This window comes from Bemisia tabaci, chromosome 9 (assembly GCF_918797505.1).
Source record: "Bemisia tabaci chromosome 9, PGI_BMITA_v3".
Lineage (NCBI taxonomy): Eukaryota > Metazoa > Arthropoda > Insecta > Hemiptera > Aleyrodidae > Bemisia > Bemisia tabaci.
Genome location: NC_092801.1, coordinates 29,285,396 through 29,303,211, shown reverse-complemented (window position 1 = coordinate 29,303,211; position 17,816 = coordinate 29,285,396). Strand labels below are relative to the sequence as shown.

General features: G+C 39.1%; 1 protein-coding gene across 1 annotated transcript in view; it reads left to right on the top strand.

The window, feature by feature from the left end:
• Positions 1-17,816, top strand: part of LOC140223776 (fatty acid synthase-like) — a 21,401-nt gene extending 3,585 nt beyond the window's left edge. The window contains exons 3-14 of the mRNA XM_072304708.1: positions 2,561-2,783; positions 2,903-3,003; positions 4,682-4,910; positions 5,775-6,005; positions 9,551-9,740; positions 10,387-10,616; positions 11,247-11,551; positions 13,093-13,231; positions 13,725-13,850; positions 16,298-16,406; positions 16,940-17,254; positions 17,797-17,816. Of these exons, the coding sequence (XP_072160809.1) occupies positions 2,652-2,783; positions 2,903-3,003; positions 4,682-4,910; positions 5,775-6,005; positions 9,551-9,740; positions 10,387-10,616; positions 11,247-11,551; positions 13,093-13,231; positions 13,725-13,850; positions 16,298-16,406; positions 16,940-17,254; positions 17,797-17,816 (2,127 nt within the window). The 5' untranslated portion in view covers positions 2,561-2,651. The remainder of the gene's footprint in view (positions 1-2,560; positions 2,784-2,902; positions 3,004-4,681; positions 4,911-5,774; positions 6,006-9,550; positions 9,741-10,386; positions 10,617-11,246; positions 11,552-13,092; positions 13,232-13,724; positions 13,851-16,297; positions 16,407-16,939; positions 17,255-17,796) is intronic.

The following is a 17,816-nucleotide window of genomic DNA, read 5'->3' as shown; positions in this document are numbered from 1 at the left end:
CTACCCTGTAGGGTAGCGAGAAAGTAAAAATGGAGATGCTGCATGTGTGAGGAATTTGCGATTTGACTGTTGATTGATACGTAAAAGTTTGCGTGAAACATGATGGAGCCCCTGGTTTTATCTAAAATCAACTCCCAAGCTCAAAAAAAGCTCTCAAGTTGAGGCCCAAAATTGAGGGGATATCCCACGCTATCCTGAGAGTCCACCTCTACTTTAAGACGAACTCTCCATGCAAAGATAGGGAGCAAATTACATTAGCAGGGTTGCCGTGTTTTCAGTTTTTGGAGTCAAATAAAGTGGCAGCCCTGTCGATGTATTTACTCCCTATCTTTGCATTGAGAGTTTGTCTTGATGTTAGAGGTGGACTCTCAGGATAGCGTGGGATATCCCCTCTATTTTGGCCTCAACTTGAGAGCCTGTTTTCGAGCTTAGGAGTTGTTTTCAGATAAAACCAGTGGCACCATCATGTTTCTCGCGAACTTTTACGTATAAATCAACAGTCAAATTGCAAATTCCTCAAACATGCAACATCACCATTTTTTCTTTCTCGCTGCCCTAGGGTAGAGGAAGTATTGTCATCCTGCAAGGGAGGGAAAAAGTTGAAATTTCATCATTTCTACACGTTTTAAGGACCCAGGAGTCAAAAGAACCGTACTTGAAAAAAAATGTGTGTCCGTCCGTCAGGCGTCCCCCAAATCCGTCTACAGCGATATCTCGGAATCTATCTGTTCGATCTCATTCAAAATTTGCAGAGAAGACCATATTAAAATGGTCTCTTTATGCACGTCAAAACGATTTCCGGGTACGCTAAAATTTGGGGGGGGGGGAGAGCTAGGGGCCAAGGTCCATTTTTAGCAAAATCACACAGAAAGCTCATTTTGAAAAGTGCCTTTAATTCTTTAATAGTGGGCATTAAGCAAATCACCTGGGTCATTTTTTAGAACACGCAATACGGATATCCATACGTGGAGCACGGATAGTCGAACGTATTTGTGCTAAAAGGAACTAGAAACGTGCGGGAAAGATGGGGAATGCTCTAGGGAGGTGCATGAGAAACAACGCAAAAGTGGGCGTGATTCTTTTCTGGAAATGGAAAGTTGGGATTAGGCATTGAATCAAAAGGAATTGAGCGCCGAAATATGCTAACTCGTGAGCCATGATCATGTGACAAGAGCGTTATGGACAGGGCTCATGAGTTAAAGCGCACAACTATCGAGCTCGTCACTGACGCCTTATGATTCGCATTCATTCTTACGGCCCTCGACTAACGAGCACACTCCTTCTTTCTCACCTGTCTTCGGCTCCTTTTATCATAAATACGTCCAGTTGCACTCAGGTGTAACGAACAAGTGACGTCAGAGTCATATTCCTAGCCCTTTTTAAGTCAGCCTCTTTCCTGAGGGAGGTCCCTTGTGGTTTACATTAAGATTCAGGGAGGTTTTGCGAGACTGAGGTAAAACTCAGCAGTATAACTTTAAATATGAATCCTTGCGTAGAGTTAAACTGATGTGCTGTCAGAAAAAATAATAAAATACAAAAGAATACATCGCGAGTTTTGCAAATTTTAAAGAAGGCCTGCCTAAGTAGCAGTGATCGCGTTAAATAGCGATTTTATCGGTTAGTTATCGCAATTATATTGGTGGCAATATATCGAGATATTATTGAACTAAAAATTGCGATTTATGGTGATTGAATCGCTACACATCGCAATTTTTGGTTCGATAGAATCGCGATCAATTTTCGTCGATAACATCGACATTAAATCGCCATTTATCGCGATTTTTATTTCAAAAATTTTGCGGATAAATTGCCGGGTGATAAAATCACGATTTTATCCCGATAAGATCGAGAATAATCACTCAGATGTTGATAATCCTAGCGATTTTATCGCCGATAAAATTGCGATATATCCCGATTTTTCCATTGAAAAATGCTACTTGGGTGTTCCTACCTGAACGGTTGTAAAGATCCGAAAATTAGTAATTTAGTCGCTTATGCTCTTTCCAGTGGCAAATAATCGTAAATCCTTGTAAGGGTTTATTTCTTAAGTTATACTGCTGAATCATAACTCCAAGTTCGCAAAATTTGCACTTAAAAGTGAAGCCAAGTTGAAGGTTTCCTTTAATCTCTCTTCATCATAATGTAAATTAAATGGGGTCTCTTTTGGAAAGGGCTTGTTTAAGGAACGGACCATGAGTCCGGCCTCGGAACACAGTGTGCATTCTTGTTTGAACACGCATCACTGAAATATCAATGAAAGAGTTTGGAAAAAAGTATTGCAAAATTTCTACTACTCTCAATGAAATTTTAAAAGAAAATGAACCATTTTCATAAATATCTACAGAATTTTCTATGCCGAAAATTTTAACACGAGAAACTTTCAGTCAATGCAGCAGCTTGTTTTCTATTTAAAGCATATCTTAAGTATCGATATATTTGCAACTTCGCATATTGAGAAGTACTGCTTATTGCTCCGATAAAATAAATTTCGAAACTGAAGAGATACGCTAAAATATCTTAGGAAACTCATAAATATGTACTAATATATTTGAAATTTTAGGATAGGGACGCTAAGGAAGTAGACATTCTCTCTGACGTTTTTTTGTCGTAAGCGAAGAAAGCCTCTCCTCATTGGATCGGTGAAATCAAACATGGGCCATGCAGAGTCAGCTGCTTGTGTTGTAGGAACGGTCAAAGCCATCATAGCACTCAAGAACACTAAAATTCCTCCGAATATCAACATTAGCTCACCAATTCCCGAGCTCACATCCAGAGGAATCAAGGTGATTTTGCACTTTTTCAACCTCAAAGCGTCTTTAAGTAGTTTCAGACTTTCTTTGCCACCATGCATAATGTCAGATCCGTAATCAAAGACTTGATCTCCGTTTAACCTTTATTGCAGGTTGTAATGAAGCCAACACCTTATGACGAAGAGTTGATTGGCATTAACTCAATCGGTTTTGCCGGACACTTTGGGCACCTCCTATTAAAAGGAAATCCCAAGTAAGTTACAACATCGCACATAATATTTTACGTACTTAGAAAGGGATTATGGAATAGATCTTAACCAGGAGGTCTACACCCTCGGACCGCTACGCGGCCTAGGCCCCCGAGAGCACTTTGCAGGTCCCTCGTGGGCTAACATAAATAGAGCGGGCTCATCTAGAGACTACATGTTATCAATAGCAGCTAATAAAATAATGAACAGTCACAGGGAAAAATCGTTATTTAGGAGGTATTTCTGTTTGCAATAATGGCGCACACAAAATATTAATATGTATGATAAGTAATGCCTGTAAGTAAGTATGTAAGTAAGTTTGCCTGATGATCTCTGGGAGGATAGGGGGCAATGGCGATTGGGCGTCGCAGAGCGCGAGGCGGCGCTATAAAAGCGGCTGTGTAAGTATGTATGTATGATAAGTAAAGTCGATTAATAAATATTTTCATATTAGATAATGTTGTAGTAGTCATTTTGGGCGCTTCTGGGTACCAGATGCGCCCTTTCCAACCGTTCGACTCCCCCGATGTAACATGTACTATACTACATGCCCTTTTGCCTTATGGGTAATGACGCCATTCTGGTACACCCGGGAAAATTGGATTATTTTCTGCATCTGGTATTCGTAAAAGTTTTCGTGAAATGTTTTGCTTTTAAGCATAACAATCTCGCACGGACGTATTACCTGATTAAAGTATTTTAGGGCCTCCTTATGCTTTAAATACTTATATCCAAGGCAGTACTTTCAGATCGATTTGAAAATATTACGAACAGTCACGTGATCTCTTCATTTTAGTGACGTATTACTGTGCTACTTTGTGATTGGTTCATTTTCTTGGCGCAGCATCGACACGTCAGCTGTTTGCGGCATTGAGCGGAAGGTTTAAGGTTATGTCATGGACCAAGAGAATGAATAAGGACCCCCAACTCCAGTTAGCGGAGACATTAGCGCTGCCTGGCCATAGAATAATAAAGCTTATTATTCTATGGCCTGGCAGTGTTCACGCCGTGAATATGGGTCCAGCCAGCGCCGATGTCACCGCCGGCCGGCCGGTCCCTCTCTTCCCCGCGACCCGCGCTTCCCCTCCCCACTGCTGAACTCCTCTTCACGCGGCCCCGCTCCCCCGCGACCTGCGCGCCCTACCTCGCGGCGTCGCGACGCCGCGCCGCTGTCCGCTAGATCGCGTTGACGCACCAGCTTTAGAGGTTCCGCCGCTCTTTCCCGTCGTCTGATTTACAGTGCATCCTTTATGTTTCCACTCGCCGCTAACTTAATTTCTTCACAAGGTGCTTGTGGATAGTTTCAGTTCTTCGCGGTCGATCTGAAGTTTTGAAGGGTTTTGCGGTTAAAGGATCCCACTTTAAATTCCATCTACGGCAGTCTTCGGGTACATAATTTGGTAGTAATATGCTTTGTCAAAGAAGCGCCCTCCAACGCTTGGGCGTTGGAACTGCTTGTTTTTTTATTTTAATATTGTATTAGTGCGAGTTCTGTGAAAGAAAAATTCATTTATTTTTTGCGTTTGGAATGTTGAAATGTATTTTTAGATCTTTTTTCAATGTAATGGAGCATACATAGAGAAATGCGATCCAATAATCAAGGCGATACACGAATACCTTTTTCTATTTCCATTCCTGGAAAATCAGTGTGCTGTGGAGTAATTTATTTCTTTTTCCCTGCAGAAAATCCTCATCTACACTGATTGAAGAAAATCTTCCGCAAATCATACTGCTCTCCTCTCGAACAGAGTCAGGAATAATCGACGTCATGAAAAGAGTCAAAAAGACAAAAATTACCCCTGAATTCGCATCCTTGGTAAATGGAGTATTCAGTCAAGAAGTGCAGAACCACATGTACAGAGGTTATGCAATTGTTACATCAGATAACGCACATGTCACGAGTAAATGTCAGGTAAACCAGATATTTCGAGATAAATGTACACGTTACACCCTTCCAAAGTAGTTTACCCGTTCGCGGATGCAATTAAAAGTTTACACGTGAGGTGGAGAATACATACAGGGTGTACCAAAAGTCCGTCCCGCCCCTGCTAACTTTTGAACGAATTGAGCTAGGGTAATGAAACTTTGGGAATGTTCCTATCTCAAAGGGGACCATCTTTTGGGGGGGTCAAAATTTTGGTCCCCCCTCAGGGGGGGCGCGGGGGCCCCCAACTTTTTAATTTCAAATGGCAACCCCTATCTTGTGATACATCATTCAAAAGAGCATAAAAAACTAAGAATTTTGGCGCAAATCGCAGATCAATATCTTAATTTTTGACCGAGTTATGATAGGTCAAAGGTCAATTTGACCTATTTTCAAAAAATCATAACTCCAGTTCAAATTATCGTAAAGAAAAAAATAAAACGGGAAAATTTACCAAATTGTGTCCGCTTTTAAGTAAAAATTGCAGAAATCACTTCGCTGTAATTTTAAGGGGGGGGGAGTTTGGACCCCTAAATACGTCAATTCAAAGGTCATTCAATTTTCCCGCGAAAAATGGCAATTTCCCCTAGATTTGCCTCCACATTATCTCAGTAAGGTCAAAATTAGTTCAACATTACGTTGGCAAGTCCCCAAATTTCGGGAAAAGTTTAAAAAAAAACGAAATTTAAACGGTCAAATTTAATCACCTTAAATTTCGTTTTTTTTAAATTTTTTTTTTACATTTTTTTTTTAATATTTAATGACTTATACATTTCCTCGGATTTACAATACATATAATGTTCCTATATTTCCTCATAAAAATTTCCTTTTATCCCTAATGATGTTTTCCAGAGAACGGATGGAGGACATAGGCCGATTTGGTGGGTGTTCTCAGGAATGGGTTCTCAATGGAACGGTATGGGTTCTCAGCTGATGCACATTCCAATCTTCCGCGACGTCATCAACAGGTGTGACAGTGTTCTCGCACCACATGGCGTGGACATCAAACATATCTTAACGTCCAAAGACAAGGACATCTTTGATAATATCTTGCACGCCTTCGTTGGTATCACTGCTGTTCAAGTAAGCAAAAAGAATAATTGCTGTTACAACTTCACTTTTAAATTTTGTTGGGGTATAAAATTTTTTGGCCGGGTTCTATGTTGAATAATACAAACAATAAAAATAAAATTATGCATTCATTAAATCTGAGATTACTACAAATTAATGAATAAGAATGAATTAACACGGTGAATTAATGAGGTTTAACGGTGAAACAAATCACGAGCGCGCATCCCTAGTAAAAGTGAATCAGCCTGATGTAAGGCTATGTTTCAAAAACTACCCTGAGTCAGACTGATTCAGACTGATTTCAGACTGATGTCAGCCTGAATCAGTCAGACTCGGGGTAGTTTATGCAACATAGCCTGGCGTCTGGCTAACTCACTTTTACTAGGGATAGATCTATGCGTCAATCAAATGTTCTACATTTTGCACCAAACTCTAAATTTTTTATGAGATTTTTGCGTATTTCTGATTTTTTTTCTCCGTTTTAAAGAGTTGACTACAGCAAGGGATCAGAGCCGGATTCACCTACATGCCGTCCATGGGCCGCCTATATTTTGCCGCCCCCTTCTCATTCGTTTTGAAACTCGATAAAAACCATCAAATGAACGTGCCAGCGGGGGAGGGGTGCATAAGACGCATTTATTCGTGTTGAACACATTTTTTGGGAAAGCCCTGTCAACACTACAAGCAAAAGTTCACGAAACTTTACGCGAAAGTTAAGTTCCGTGAACCTATATCTGTGTGGACAAGGCCTTCCATTCATAAGAAATGAACGAAAAAATTATGAAAGAACAAACATAAATGTGGTTCAATGATTTTAACTTCCGCCGCCCATAGACATTGAATAGAGTAGACCGTACGCTGTGAAATGGAGCGGTGGGTGGCCACTTCTCTTCCATTCGCATGCCGCACCGACCGATGAGTGCGGGACACCGAAACGGCACCGGTAAGGTGAGTGAGCCCCAGCCGTCCCCAGCTGGCGGTAAACGAACAGTGCGCTTATACGAGGCTGGTACGGTTCGGCTCCGAAATCTTTAATTATTAATTGATTAATGCGAATATTTTCGGCTGATGTGTTCTTTAATTATAATCGAATGTTTCTGTGTGAAGATGTGTTTTAGTTTTCATGATTAAACACCACACAACTCTCAATTTATGGTATGCTTACATGAGCAAATTCTTGATGAACCGGGCAAGAGACAATAGAATGATTATGTCCTGATGATAATTTTTAAACTTTGACTACATTTAGCCTTAAGGAACTACTATTTTCGGTTCATTTGTTTTATTACCTATCTACACAGGAAACTAATACACGACACAACAACGGATCATGAAGTAATGACACATTTTGTTCCTCCTAAAATGAGCCAGGAATAGCAGTTCCTCATTGAAAACTGTAGTCAACTTAGCGTCTTCAATTTTAAAATAGTGTAGTTTCAGTTTGTGATATTTATTTGTGATAAATGTAATATTAAGTAAATGCCCTCAGCATTTTGCTGAAAACATAGCATAAGTGCTGTGTTTTTTTTTAATTTTATAGAGGAAAGTAAGGACATGATAAAAACTCATTTCATAGAATCCACTGCACTGCAATGTGCAGAAAAATTGAGGCACTGGGTGCAAGAATGGCACTTCTTGGTTGCGGTGGCTCAAAATCTCTACTAATAGTTCATCAGTGAAGGAAATTCATGGATTTCGTTGAAATTTCTACTGAGTTATTTTTCATGATTCTGCAATTTGCTGTGAAAAAAATCCTTGAAGTCTACTACCATTAGAAACTACTCTTCTGAACAAATATTAGCGACATAGATTCTGGAACATCGTTAAAAAGAGGTGCCCTTCTCGAGCGCAGCGACTTAATCACAGAGCCGCCTAAAAATGCAAAGGAATTAAGAGCAATTACTTACCCATACTTTTTGAAAATAAACAGTATCCTCCATCGCCAGTCATAAACAAGTGACTGAAGTATTGATTTTGAAATTTTTGAGCAGATTAAATAACATTAAGTCACGACTCGCAAATTAGTTTGATACTAATGCTTGAACATTATCTTTTTCAGTGGAATAATCTTAAATCTCGGTACTTTGAAACTGCCGAAATCATTGCCCCTCTTTTTAAGCTTTTCATCTAATCTTACTCTTAGATCAAGATGGACAATAGCTTAAGTAACTCTCTCGTAACTTTTATATGCCTTTTTATGTATAAAGCATAACATTATTCCTCGTTTTTACCCTTGATTTATATGATTGACCTCATTTTAAATCCTTTTTGTACCTTTTACAAAATTACTTCTTATCCACGTCGTCATCTTTACAAGCTGCACGCATTATAAGAACATCCGTCTGATACGCAGGTCACTTTCCTCATATTTTCAATTATGAAGCGTTTTTTTCCAGACAGTAATGACTGTAGAGAAACGAAAATTGTTCAGAGTAATAGTAAATTTCATGCTATTAACATGTAGTCCTTGTAAATTTTGCCGAAAAATGAAGTGGAAACGAGTAATTCGCGAAAATCCGAGCGCGCAACTAATTTTTCCAAGTACGCGCAATGCCGGCTCATGCTGCGTGGGGCTCAGTTGGGCTCAGTCGCGAGCTACCACCCCGCCCGCCCATTACGGAGTCCCGCCGAAGTTGCCTCGCTCAGCTGACACGGCGGAGATAGGGAGTGCACGGTCTACTCTCCGCCGCCGCGCCGCGCAGACCGCACCGTTGGACGCAATGCGTGAAGTATTCACGCAGTCTTGTAGGCGCTATGCGTTTCCCGCTGACCGCACTGTGTTTGGCGCAATGCGTGGAGCATTCATGCATTCTTGTAGGCGCTATCCGTTTCACGCTGACCGCAATGACCTCACTGTGTTTGATGCAATGCGTGAAGTATTCGTGCAGTCTTGTAGGCGCTAATATGTGTTACGTTACATGCCGATCGCCACGCCGAGGGCTCCTCCTTTTCATCTCAAGTCCTCGTTATCATTTCTCTCTAAGTCGCGCCGTTCTAGGCCAAAATGCGTGTTTAGTTTCTCTCGTAACTCGAATTATTGAGGGTGCTGTCTCTTGTATCACTAAGAGACGACAAAATTAGAAATTACAATACTCTCAGGAGATGAGAGATTTTGTCGCCTTTTCTCGTTTGTATTTTTGTTTATATAAAACCGATTTTTTTTTATACCTACACTTTAAAAAATTGCAAATTTTTGCCGCCATGGGCCGCGACCCATGTGGCCACCCCCTTAATCCGGCCCTGCAAGGGATGAGGCACCCCTATTTTACATTCCCGCGCACATATCAAAAATCAAAATAGCCACCGTCATACTATTATCTAGTTTTTCAATGCATGGGAAAAACAAACAAAGAAGCATACGTGCTCATTCAACATATTTGCATTCCTGTCTCTTAATTTGCGCTCAACAAGGACTCACCCTTTTGTTGTTTGTTTTATTTTACGGAACTGCGTTACAAAAAATTCTTAAAGACAAACTGCCGTATGAGATATATTTTGAACAAAATAGCTTTTTAAGAGTACATTTTAGGAGTGTAATGGTACTTTATTGGTTCCAGTTAGGATTTGTCGAAATACTACGAGCATTGAAGCTGGAGCCTGAAGGAATAGTAGGGCATTCCGTCGGAGAATTGGGGTGTGCTTACGCCGATAACTGTCTAACCCTTGAACAAACCATTTTAGCTGCGCATGCACGTGGAAGAGCATCACTGGAGTCAACCCTTATTAAAGGGATGATGGCTGCCGTTGGTACGTTACAATCCTTGTACTTAAAATATCTGGGCACCTGTGCACTAAAAGACAGAGCGAAAATTATAAACCCAATATGCGGGTCAGTCCTGCATTCTCCATTTCAAGGCTTCCACAATGATTAATCTGATTTACTGTCGAGTGGAACGGAAAGAAATGCGAAGTGGAAAAAACAGACTATTATTTTAGTCCTGCGAGTTAAGAAAATGTGGAGTCAAAATATTTCAATAGAGCTTAAGTCTATCTGTGATGGAAATTTTAACACCTGTTTTTTCTAGTGCATGCAATCTGATACTTTCATATTCCTTGCATCCCCTTTTATTTTTCGGCGTGAGTGACAGGATACCTCATTTCAAAAAAGTGAAAGAGAATGTAAATAGAAATCATGGTGCCCATATCAATATCGGTGGATAATCCTGTTTTAAAAACAAAGCCGAGAGCAAAATACGACTTCTTTTAGCATCATATGATGTAAAATACCCACTATTTTCACTCTTGGTGACCGACATACGAGTATATTTGAGCCAGGAGTAGTGGTGCGAAATGAGCTCTCGGATTTTTAACGGTGGTGAACATCGACCTCATTTTTGCGCTATCTCATTAATAATTATGAATGTTTTTCATATTTTTTTCCAATTATTAATAGGATTGAGCTACGAAGATATCACGGGTCAACTACCGAAATCCATCGATGTTGCATGTAGAAATTCGGACTCAAGTTGCACGATATCCGGGCCTGCAGCGGACGTCGAAAAATTCGTCTCCGAATTGACCTCACAGAAAGTTTTTGCACGAAGTGTGAACGTTGCAAATATTGCATACCATTCTCGATACATTCAACCTGCCGCGCCAATCTTACTCAAATATTTAAAAGAGGTAAGGAAATCAATTTTGGAAATTTTTGTTCGACTTTACTTAGTCTTGCTCAACCTGGTTCCCGTGCGCTTTTACCCATTAAAAGTCTCCTCAGTTGGCTGTATCCTCTGTGAGTAATAATCCCCTCCCCCCTGTAGAATATAGTGCTAAATAAAGGTAATAAATACTACCGATGCATACTTATATGATGATGCTAATTGTGCAAGGTCTTGAGTTAACAGCCCACTCTTTATACTCAGCTCTTTAAGTAGCAATAAAAATGACTTCATAATTTTGTTGAAAAAGAGCAATTTTCATGCATTTTCATAGGTCATTTTATTACCAATTCTTTTACTCTTAAAAGGCTAAGAATGAGGTTTTTCTATAGTCCTTTGAGAAAACATACCATCCGCCAGGGCAATCATTCACACTGATTTCGAATCACTCAATCGCATCATACTTATTTTACCTCAATAAATATCAAGTAATGTGAGAAAATTATAAGTATCTTATTAGACGCTTTCCAAGGACTTAATTGTAGGCAAGATACAAATCGTTCAACTACAGCTAAGCTCAAAAAATAAAGCCTTACTCGGGCCTGGAACTTTGAATTTTTTAAAGCTGGGTAAATAAAATGATGCATTTCGTCAGGTCATTCCAGAAAACACAGCAAGGTCATCAAAATGGATCAGTAGCTCAATTCCAAAGGAGGACTGGGCTTCAGACTTAGCCACCTACAGTTCTCCGGAGTACCACACAAACAATCTGCTGAGCCCAGTTCTCTTCGAAGATGCCATCAAGTCAATACCATCGAACGCAGTTTTAATCGAAATCGCACCACACGGACTGCTCCAGGCCATCCTCAAACGTGCTATGCCGGGACAAGTCACCAATGTTCCACTTACCCATCGATCTAGTCCAGACGGCGTCAAATTTCTCTTGGAGGCTATCGGACAGTAAGTAATCTCCGTGCCATTCACTATTTTGCAAGTTGGCAACACAGTCATTCCTCCATTTAAATGTATGTGAAACAATCGATTCTTGACGAAGCGGCTTGCCTCGCCTGAAATCGATATTTTCAATGGAATGGAATAGAGGAAAAACAATTCAAACTTCCCGCTCCCAAAAAAATCATTATCAATGCGTAGGTCAAATTAGACTTTGAAATCAGCCTAACCTCTGCATAAATAACCAGAGATTCGATTCATACACATTTCTATCCTCTTATAATACAAGCTACTTTTAACGGGGCCAGATTTTCCTACTTGGCGCCCATGGGCCGCCTGTATTTTGCCGCCCATGGCCGCCTGTATTTTGCCGCCCCCTTCTCATTCTTTTTGAAACAACAATAAAAACCATCAAATGATCGTGCAAGCGGGGAGGGGTGCATAAGACGCGTTTACTCGTGTTGAACACATATTTTGGGAAAGTCCTGTCAACACTACTAGCAAATTCAAGTTCAAGTTTCGTAAACCTATCTATAATGGACAAGACCTTCAATTCATAAGAAATGAACGAAAAAATTATGAAAAAACAAACACAAAATTTGGTTTAATGATTTTAACTTCCGCGCCGCGCCGCGCCGACCGCACCGTGTTTAGCGCAATGCGTGAAGTATTCATGCATTCTTGTAGGCGCTATCCGTTTCACGCTGACCGCAATAACCGCACTGTGTTTGCGTGAATGCGTGAAGTATTCGTGCAGTCCTGTAGGCACTAATATGTGTTACATGCCGATCGCCGCGCCGAGGGCTCCTCCTTTTCATCTCAAGTCCTCGTTATCATTTCTCTCTAAGTCGCGCCGTTCTAGGCCAAAATGCGTGTTTAGTTTCTCTCGTAACTCGAATTATTGAGGGTGCTGTCTCTTGTATCACTAAGAGACGACAAAGTTAGAAATTACTATACTCTCGGGAGATGAGAGATTTTGTCGCCTTTTCTCGTTTGCAATTTTGTTTTTATAAATCCGATTTTTTTTATACCTACACCTTAAAAAATTACAAATTTTTGCCGCCCCCTAGATTTGCCGCCATGAGCCGTGGCCCATGTGGCCACCCCCTTAATCCGGCCCTGACCTTTAATCTTGTCAAAAAGAGTTACTGCATAAGAAAATTGCTCCATCGTAAATTATAATAAAATTATTTTAGTGCTCGTTTGGACTCGGGTATACTCTGAGGATTTTTGTGAGCGGAAAGTATGAATTCACGTGGACATTGTATATGTTTCTAAACTTAAAATTTTAATCCGGAAATTGTTAATGCGTCTATCTTATTCTGCGTGAAATTTCGAATGGAAAAGTACAATTGTGGCGTTTACTTTTTGTGATTCGTCTTAGGGTCCAATTTTAAACTATGTTTTAAGTTACTTCTTCCTAGCTGAATATTCTAGTACAATGATGAAACATGAGAAAAAATCCTCCATATTGTGTAACGTAACAAACGCAGCTCTAATGGCTGAAGTACCTTATACCAATGTAATAGAGTTTTCCTGATTTGTTAAAGGTTATATCTGCTCGGATGTGAACCAAACGTGTCAGCTCTGTATCCACCGGTTCAGTTCCCCGTGCCGCGAGACACGCCCAGCCTTCAGCCGCTCGTCACATGGGATCATTCAGAGACGTACGATCTTCCAAACTTTATGGTAAACGGTTTAAATGGTAACGGTTTCTATGAGCGATTAGACCATATTTAGCAGAAGAGAACCAACTTTTTGGCTTATTCCAGGAATGACAAGTTTATCATTCAATCATCTTAAGCGAAAGGATTTGATCTATTTCATTTTATAAATTGGCAATTGGACCGCGTCAAGCAAAAAAGAACAAAGTCATATGAGTAGTTGCCAAATTTAATTGGCCAATTAATTTTTTTGCATCAAAACGGTTGCGCGTATTTTTGTGCACGTGTCAGCAAATTTTCTGCATAGTACGGAGCAAAAACCTTAAAATTTTCAAAGGAATTCGCACAATAGTTCTCTTGTAAAAATTGAATTGCCAAATTAAATTTGGCAATAGCTGCTGTGGCTTAGTTATTTTCTGCTAAACGTGATCCAATTAATGACAGCCATGATCAATGAATTGCCAGCAAATTCAATTATTCTTTTTCTTCATTTCCTCTTCTTTAAATTTTGTACACAGAAACGCAACAGTAACAAAGATGCCACAGCAGTTTCGGAGAAGTGTTTTCCTTTGAAAGATATAATGGCTGTTCTGAAGATGTACAGGGAAAAAGAGGTCCCCGTTTCTTGGCATTCTTTCATCTTGGTAAGCAATTTCAAAGTTCAAACTATTTCTATTCAATTCTTTAAAGTCGATTCAGATCTAAAAAATCAATTAAAAAATGACCATAATTACTTTTTGAATTTATTGTCATGGGAACGGAGTTCCCCATGATTTTACAATCGTTCCGTTGCTATCGCTATGGGATTCCCTATGCCTCTGCGACCTTGAGCGTTTCGCCCAGTCTTCGATTTTTGGTTGATTTTCCGATGTATCAAAAACCGTTGTATTTTTTAGCCAATCATGTCTCTACGTCAAGTTGTGTTGATTTCTAAAATTCGCTTTCAGCGAGTTTTTTTCCACCTTGAGATGTCGTGTCTGACTGGTAAATCTGCGCAGAACCACGAAGTTCCGATTTTGGGCAAATTCTTTTTTTTGGGAGGTTCCGATTGGTTACTTTTCGCCATCAGTTTTCTGTTCGTTGGTGCAAAAGATCGCCTACCTCGGTGGTCTTGAGAAGCCGCCATTATCCCACCTCAAATTTGAAAAATAGAAGTAAAGAAATATTAACCATCGTACAAGGTGGAAAATTGTTCTGGAGGACTCGTTACGGACAAAGAAGTCAAAATCAGAGCTCGATTGATTGATTTAATTCATGGATAAACAAATATCGCCTCAGCTTACTGCCGCGATGGCAAATGCATGCTGAGATGAACCCTGAGAGACATGAAAACAGTGCGAAGCATGGCTCCTACAGCAATGCGCTTAGCTCATATCTCTCGTATCCCAAAAGCAACAAAAGCGTCGAGGTCTCTTGTGATAAGTCTTGCCCATTGCCCGAGTCTTTTGTATGCTATTTTTACTCTCTCACACGCCGATTCGTTATAGCCTAGTTGACTAAACCGCCTCATATTCTCGGATAGATGCGGGCAATAGGCGATCGGGAGTCCGTAACCCGACGATGGGTGTTACTTTTTAATGGTTGTATTGAATGTTTTAGACTAATCATCAAAAAATAATTAATACTAGATGATAAATGTACGAACATTTTCTCGTGAGTTAATATGTTAAACAAAAATACTGGAATATACCTCCTTCATATAATCAGCCACATGTTCCCCAAATTAATGACGTTATTTTCTTTTTTCAATAAAGTTAATTTGCATTCAACGTTCGTAAGTTAAGCAAAAAGTACCTATTGATACAAATAGAAAGACATGAAAATAGTATGTCTAACATTTCAGTTGTTTTTTTTTTATTTATTTTTAGTTTTTTTGGTTTTTTCAATAAAACAAATTGACTGGGACTAGAATCATTGTATCTCTGAAGACAAAAGCTAAGTTTTTTGATACAGAAATACTAATATATTCATCCTTTAAATAATCAGGGAGATGTTGACCCAAATATTGATGTATATTTTCTCTGTTCGCCCAAATTAATGATGGTATTTTCTTTTTCAATAAAATTAATTTACATTCCACGTTCTTAAAGCAATATTTTCTCCAAAATTCAGCAAAAAATAACAATTTATACCTACGCAAAAAATAAAATAAATAAATAAATAAATAAAGCAATGACATGAAAGTAGTATAGGTAGTACACATCTAACATTTCAGTTACATCTATTTGAATGAAAAAAATGGCAACTTAGGAAGCACATAGGTCACTTATGATGCGTATTCGGGCATATGCGTAGAGTAAAAATATCATACTTTACGCCGAAAAAACGAAACTGAAAGTTAAATGCGTTAACTTCCGAAAACCATACATAATCCAACGAAAATAAATAATTGGTAAATAACAGCTTTCTTGTATGCAAAGAAAAAAAATTAAAAATGTTAAAAAAGAGATGTCGACATCAAATTACATAGCCCCTTCAATTCTGAAGATACTACAAACAAACTGTACCTTAAAATTTTCATATCCCAGAAGCAAAAGTTCCCATGACGAATATTGCTATCGCTAGCGATTGCAAAAACCAACTTGTTTAATTTATATTCTTATCCATAAAAAGTATAGGCTTGGTTGAAAAGCTACTTCAAATCATTATGAATTCAACCGAAGTGCTCTGAAACTAGAGTTCCGATTAAGAGAGAGAGTGAGAGTTCCGAGTGTTTAAGTTCCGATAATAGTGTATCCTCGCCCTATTTAAGCACAGGCGGAAAGAATCAGGCTATACTCTATATCCTCCGTTGAAACCAAGCAATTTGGTTCTATGATACACAACGTATAAAAAAAATCAAACACAGGGTTCATAAGAGTATTTAATTTTATGAGTAGGCAAGAGTATTGTTAAATAAAGAAGAAGAATTTTGAAGGTCACTATAGAGACTGTAATTTTAATCAGCAAAATCAGAATTTTCTGCTCTGAAAGAATGTATGCAAATATTTAGAGAAACTCTGCGTTACTTTTGATTTCCTTCAGATCACTCAACCTTTGAAGCATCGTAATATATAATCACTTTTTATTTCTCTTTTTTTGGTTCTTTTAGATTGAAGTGTGGAAAACATTTGGAGACATAGAAAAGAAAGAATTTAAAACGCTTCCCGCTGTCATTGACAACGTTCAGATTTATACAGAGCTGAATTTGTCAGTAGAAGGTAATAAAATCCGATACAAGAATCATTTATGAAGTATTTTAGTCCATCAGATGTTACAATCTCTCTTAGGAAATTGGCTGAAAGCAGATCGACCTTCGAGGCAGAAGAGAGCTGTAATGCTAATGGTAGAGGTGATCGCAATAGTCAGAAGCTATTGTTTTAAATCGATCAATTGAAGGTTATTTCGCTGAGCTCTATTTGAAATATTAAAAAAATTACGTACTCTCATGAAACTCGTATGAACTCGTATGATTTGAAAATTTCCAATTAATTGTGGTAGTGCCCAAATAAATGAGGTTACTAACCCAAAAGTCACGGTACCACCCCAACTTTGGTTGCGGTACTCGCGTAATTAATTGGAAATGTCATCCACATCATCTAACAAATTGGGGTTTACCACAATTTTAGCGGATAACGCAAAATATTTTGTTTGTTCGGTGAATGAGTTTTCATAGATACACGTGATTTATCTGACGATTTTAGTACATTTTCCTAGCTTATAAGTTTGGTCCTGTTTCCTTTTCAAATTTCAGGTCCAAGTCAAGTTTGGATTCAAATCTTCCGCGGCAGTGGCGGATTCGTCGTATTCCAAGATTTTCTGGGTGATAAATCGAATAGTTCCTCAGACGATAAGCCTGAAACTGGCGGTGAGAATCGAGGCATTGTGCTCATGACGGGGAGAATCAACATTTGGGAGCGAGAATCGAAACCCAGTAAAGTCCCGTCCATTAACGATTTTCAACAGACTCTGAACGAACACGATTCATACGGGCACTTCCTTGATTTTCTGGATTCAGTGGGCGGGACCCACGCAAAAGCAATAACGGACATTCATACCTGCTCAAAAGGCAAGTTTTCCTCAAACAGGTTTAGCATTATAAAAAATATTCAGATATTTTATTAGAGATAGTGTTTGATACTCGAGAGCTTGACAAACAGGATCGTGCCTTAATCGTCAGTTGTGGTTGCAGTAGAAGATGAAACAGAAGAAAATTAAAATTCCAAAAAATTGTTTTTCTCTTCATTAATAACAAAATATTCGTTGCGTAACTAATATATCCCGTGTAAGAGGCTAAACCGGGTGAGCCGATTGACGAAATCAACTTGCAACGTTTTACTAGGTACACGTGTACAACACTAGATGACATTTTTTCCTTCAATTTATCGTGTATGCAACATAGACGACAGTAAAGCACTAATAGTTGCGTCAATGCGTTGACATCATCATCGCTCTGTCAGTCGACTGATGTACTACTAACTGCGCAAAGTATTGTGTAACTGTGCTGTCATGTTGAGAGAGAGTGTTGTATAAACTTTTCTATATTCCTAAAAGACTGATTTTATGTGTACTTTTAAAAAAATTATCTATATTGCTCTCCTGAATTTTCAGTTGCAATTGATAATCTCTGA